The sequence below is a fragment of the Orycteropus afer genome, unplaced genomic scaffold (genome assembly GCF_000298275.1).
Source record: "Orycteropus afer afer isolate SDZICR_OR568_19922 unplaced genomic scaffold, OryAfe1.0 scaffold00127, whole genome shotgun sequence".
In the NCBI taxonomy this organism is placed as follows: domain Eukaryota; kingdom Metazoa; phylum Chordata; class Mammalia; order Tubulidentata; family Orycteropodidae; genus Orycteropus; species Orycteropus afer.
The window spans coordinates 2,595,923-2,601,707 of NW_006921714.1; the positions used below are offsets into that span (position 1 = coordinate 2,595,923).

The 5,785-nt window shown below is 42.3% G+C and overlaps 1 protein-coding gene across 1 annotated transcript in view; it reads right to left on the reverse strand.

The window, feature by feature from the left end:
• Window positions 1-1,320: 1,320 nt before the first annotated feature.
• The window catches only part of RPS6KA5 (ribosomal protein S6 kinase A5), a 263,424-nt gene continuing 258,959 nt past the window's right edge, over window positions 1,321-5,785 (reverse strand). Inside the window, exon 17 of the mRNA XM_007944489.1 lies at window positions 1,321-1,560. Coding sequence (XP_007942680.1) covers window positions 1,321-1,560 — 240 coding nt within the window. The remainder of the gene's footprint in view (window positions 1,561-5,785) is intronic.

The following is a 5,785-nucleotide window of genomic DNA, read 5'->3' on the forward strand; positions in this document are numbered from 1 at the left end:
CTCACTTTTCTCAGTCTTCACAATTCACGTGACGGCTTTAAAAGGAACGGAACATACGTATCCTATCACCTTTTGTTTTATTTTGCATAGGGAATGAATTCACCTTTATTTTAAAATGCAGCAATCTTTTAATGAAACGTCTTTATCACGTAACACTTGTTTTCTGTATGAATTAGACCTTCTGAGCATTAAAAGTGCTCGGTGTAAGTTTAGAAAATATGCTTTCCAGATTTAAAATTTAACAGAAAAGTTTCAAAACGAGTCATCGTTAGAATCTGAAATACTATGTACAGAATATCCGACCACAGGAGCAAACGCCTCACCGTGGCCCAACACAGTGTACAAGACGCAGCACAGTGTTCAGTGCGGTTTCCCTCAGTCTCTCCTCACGTCCGCGCAGGAGCGGCTGACGGAGACGTGGCCCCACATGCCCTTTTCTACCAAGGAGAGGAGGGATCTGAGGACTAATTTAAAGTAGATAATGAGAAAAAAAATGGCTAAAGTACAGTACATATGCCCTAAATGGTGCACTTTACAAACTAGCTGGCTTTGTTCATACTCTTTTATAAAGTGCAGTATCACTGAAAACAGACACACATGTACCTTTACATTTTGCAATAGTCATTAAAACAAATTGCCAGGAAAGAGCAGTGCAAAATTAAAAAGATATGCAGCTGGGCATGCATTTCAATATGGACCCCAAATACAGACTGTGAGGCCCTAAGTTCTTACATTTCTTTTAAAAAAAGATTAATAATAGCAGGTTATCATTATATGCAATCATAAAATAAAAACAATAAGTTAAAATTCTCTCTCAAGAAATAAGTATATGCCACACATAAAATTTATTACAGAATCTTTTTGAAAACAGTCCGACCTCTTCCTCCAATAGGTCACTGGTTCAAAGGGTACAAATCTCTTGAAAACCCACGCTGTCCACAAGGCGAAGCAAAGGTGATGAGTACAGTCAAGTCAGCTGCTGTTGGCAGATGGCTGAAAACCTGGGACTGGTTGTGTAAGCAGCTGAAACGTACCCAGTCCCTAAGCAAATTTACAGGAACCGTTGTTTTTTCAAGAACAGTCCTGTGGGTATCGTGCTAGGGCTCTAAATAGCGTGACGGGTGTTCTATTCACAGTAACGTATTCTGTCCAGTACTTCTGGACGAGGAGAACCCAACAGGTTTTCCTGAAAAAAATTCACTAAGAGGCAGATGCCACTGAGATCAAAGGGGCACATGATCTAAAGCACAAAGCGGCCTCAGGCACAGGCTGAGGGGACTGCGCGTGCGGCGGATCCCGTTCCGACCCTTCCTGTGGCTCTCAGTCTGAGAACTGGAAGAGGCTCTCCGGGTTATTGCTGTCAGTGGGGTTGCTGGGCTGCAGAGTCTTCGTAGGTGTGGTTTTCCCGTGAGAGTGCGAGGAAGAAGAATGAGAACTTTCACTGGAGCTGCTGCGTGTCTCTGTACTGGTGCTAGTCTTTTTCATTTTCCTTCTCTTCGCCAAAGGGGCCTTATCGACATTCTGAAGGCAAAACCCCTCTCTCTTGTATTTGTTAAAGGCCTAGGGGAGGACAAAAAAAAAAAAAGGAAACTTTTGTGAAGGTAGATGCATTTATGTTTCTTAGAAGTCCCAAGTGCTCATAGCAGAAGACAACCTTTGGTTGGCAACCACAGTGCCAAGTTGCTTTGGGAAGAAACTTCTTAAAATTGTTATATCCAAACCTCCTGGCAGGTACAGAAGTTCGTGGGAAAAGATTTCGGAGGGCACTGTTTAAATCACAGCAGCCATGCCATTCAGCAGTCATGATTCTAACAAATCCTGTGAGGAAATTAGCCACATCCCAGTAAGAAACCACTGACTGAGAAAAATTCCTGAAGAAAACCAAAAACCTAAACCCCCACTAGTTTTTCTGCAAGGAGTTCTGGTGGCGTAGTGGTTAAGGCACTTGGCTGCTAATCAAGAAGCTAGTGGTTCAAACCCACCGACCGCTCCACAGAAGAAAGATGGGGCAATCTGTTTCCATAAAGATTTACAGCCTTGGAAACCCAATGGAGTCACTGAGTCAGACTCGACTTGATGGCAGTGAGTTTGGTTTTGAGAGGTTTTTCTGGTTCTGTGTTTGAGATTTAAAACTATGACTACAAAGACTCAACACAGAACAGACCTGAGCCATTATGGGTCCCTGCTCTTCCCTTTCAATTAAGTGTCATTTGTAGATACCTTGGGCACTTAATATACACCGAGAAACTTAGCCTGACTGACCCCACCCTGGCGTTCTCCTCAGAGCAGCCTGCCTTGACTTTTCTCAGCCTCCATCTTGAGCAATACTGTTCATTACTCCTTACAACTTGCATCTCATGTCACGGAGAAGATCTCGCTCACTTGCTACAAGTTCTTGCAGGTACCTCTCTCCTCATCTCAACACACCCTAGTTTATTAGTTTTTAAAAAATCCATTTCTCCAACTAAAGGAAGAGGTAGAGAAATTCAGTCTCCTTTCTTAAGACAATTCCTTCACTTGTTGTCAGCTTCCCTCAACTCTGTTCCACCTCAGAGCAACCCTATGTACAACACAAGGAAACACCTCCTGGTCTGGTGCCATTCTCACAATTGTTGCTTACGTTTGAACCCATTGTTGGAGCCGCTATCTCAATCCATCTCGTTGAGGGTCTTCCTTTTCTCCGTTGACCCTCTATTTGACTTAGCGTAATACCCTTCTCCAGGGACTAGTTCCTCCTGACAACATGACTAAAGTACAAGAGATGAAGTTTTGCCATCCTTGGCTCTAAAGACCATTCCACTGTACTTCTTCCAAGACAGATTTCTTAGATTCGTTCGTTCTTCTGGCAGTCCAAGGTATATTTAATATTCTTTGTCAACACCGTAACTCAAATCCATCAATCCTTCTTTGGTTTTCCTTATTCATTGTCCACTTTTGCATGCATATGAAGCAACTGAAAATATCACGGCTTGGGTCAGGCACACTTTAGTCTTCAAAGTGACATCTTTGCTCTTTAACACTACAAAGAGGCTTCTTGCAGCAGATCTGCTCTGCAATAACTTGTTTGACTCCTTGACTGCTGCTTCCATGGGTGTTGACTGTGGAGCCAAGCAAAATGACATCCCTGACAACTTCAATTTTCTCTTCATTTACCATGCTATTGCTTATCAATCCAGTGCTGAGGATTTCTGTTTTCTTTATGTTGAGTCTAATCCACTGAAAACTATAGTCCTGGATCTTCATCAGTAAATGCTGAGTCATCTTCACTTTCGGCAAGCAAGGCTGTGTCGTCTGCGTATCCCAGGTGAACGAGTCCTCTTCCAATCCTGACGCCATGTTCTTCTCCATGCAGTCCAGGTTCTTGGATTATTTGCTCAGCATACAAACTGAATAAGTATGGTGAAAGGCCACAACTTTGATGCATATTCTTCCCGATCTTAAACCATGCAGTTCAGTTCAAACAACAGCCTCCTGGCCTACGTACAGGTTCCTCATGAGTGCAATTAAGTGTTCTGGAATTCCCATCCTTTGTAAAGTTATCCTTAAATTGTAATGATCCACACAAATGCTTTTCCTTCGATATGCTTTATGTGGTCAATAAAACACAAGTAAACATCTGTCTGGTATTCTTTGCTGTCAGCTGAGATCCATCTGACATCAGCAATGACATCCCCTGTTCCATGTCCTTTTCTGAATCTGGCAAGCCAGATTTTGGCAGTTCTTTGCTGATGTAATGCTACAACTATTTTGAATTATCTTTGGAAAAATTTACTTGCGTGTGATATTAATGATATTGTTTAATAATTTCTGCATTCTGATGGATCACCTTTCTTTGGAATAGGCACAAATATGGATCTCTTCCAGGCAGTTGGCCAGGTAGCCGTCTTCAATATTTTGCCTAGAGAATCCTTAAATATTACAATTAGAGCTCGAATTTCTTCTTCAGTTTGTTCAGGTTCAGAAATGCCAAGTGTACTCTTTCCTTTTGATTTTCTAACTCCTGGTGTTTGCACATTTCATTATAATACTTTGTTTTCTCAAGCCATCCTTTGAAATCTTCTGTTCTGCTCTTTTATCCTGTCATTTCTTCCTTTTGCTTTAGCTATTGTCCGTTCAATAGCTAGTTTCAGTCTCTTCTGACATCCACTTTGGTCTTTTCTTTCTTTTTAATGACCTTTTGCTTTGTTCATATATAATGTCCTTGATGTCTTCCCACCACTCATCTGTTCATCGCTCACTGGCGTTCAATGTGTCAGAGCTATTCTTCAGATGGTCTCTAAATTCAGGTGGGATATATTCAATGTTGTATTTTGGCTCTCGTGGACTTGTTTTAATTTTCTTCAGCTTCAAGTTGAACTTGCACATGAGCAATTGATGGTATGCTCCACAGTTGGCCCCTGGCCTTATTCCTAGTGATGATATCGAGCTTCTTCATCACCTCTTTCCAACAGATGTAAGTGATTTGATTCTTAAGTATTGCATCTAGTGAAGGCCACGTGTATAGCGGCCATTTATGTTGTTGAAAAAAGGTATTTGCAATGAATAAATTGTTGGTCTTGCAAAATTCTATCATGCAATTTCTGGGGTCATTTCTATCACCAAGGTCGTGTTTTCCAACTACCAATATTTCTTCTTTGTCTCTAACCTTCACATTCCAATCATAAGTACTTATGAATGCATCTTGATTGCTTGTTTACTCAATTTTAGACTGCAGAAGTTGCTAAAAGTCTTTAGTTGCTTCATCTTTGGCTTTAGAGGTTGGTGCGTAGACCTGAGTAATAATTTTAGGTGTATGCATGTGATCCCTTCAGAGGTGATTTCATCCTCCGTAGCTCATCCATCCATGTACTAACGATCTTAGTTTATTTGCATCTGCTTAGCACAAATGTGCATAGTCCACAGTCATTGCTACATAGTCTCAGTCTCTCAAATATACAACTAATATTTAATACCAGTTAACTTACTTCAATATCGTCTCAAATTTCTTATTCAGTGTTATTCTCTGGATGCATACCGTTATCTGTCTGATCAGTCAGCAGACTCCTTCATATCCCCTCAGTCTCCAGACTATGCTGTGCACAAATCAGTTGCTGAATGGTTAAATTCTCACATGTGCCTTTGCCTCTAACGTATGTTTGTGGTGTTTAAAGAAAATGATGTAGCTTATTTGAGAGAAACAAGCTGTATCATTCAAGTTTTCACCACAGACTGAAACTTTTCAATTGCTCATATATCAAACTACTCCCATTTTGTAAGTTCATTCTAAACATCAAGTAAGGCTTCTCTGGATGAGCAGGGGCTCAGGGCCCCCATGCCCTTTCTATTCACAAAATGAAGCGATTTATGAAAACATAGCTAACATTCAAAGGACACATATCAATGATTCCTTTTCCGGTCCCTCTGTAGGTGCAGAGCACAGAGCTCACATGGAAGGTGACATTCACATGGGTGCAGAGCACAGGGTTCACGTGGAAGGTCATGTTCACAGGGGTGCGGCGCACAGGGCTCACGTGGAAGGTCACGTTCACAGGGGGGAGGAGCACAGGGCTCATGTGGAGGGTCACGTTCACAGGGGGGCGGAGCACAGGGCTCACGTGGAGGGTCACATTCACATGGGTACAGAGCACAGGGGGTCACGTGGAAGGTCACATTCACACAGGTACAGAGCACAGGGCTCACGTGGAGGGTCATGTTCACATGGGTGCAGAGCACAGGGGCTCACAGGTCACGTTCACAAGGGTGCAGAGCACAGGGCTCACGTGGAAGGTCATGTTCACACGGGTGC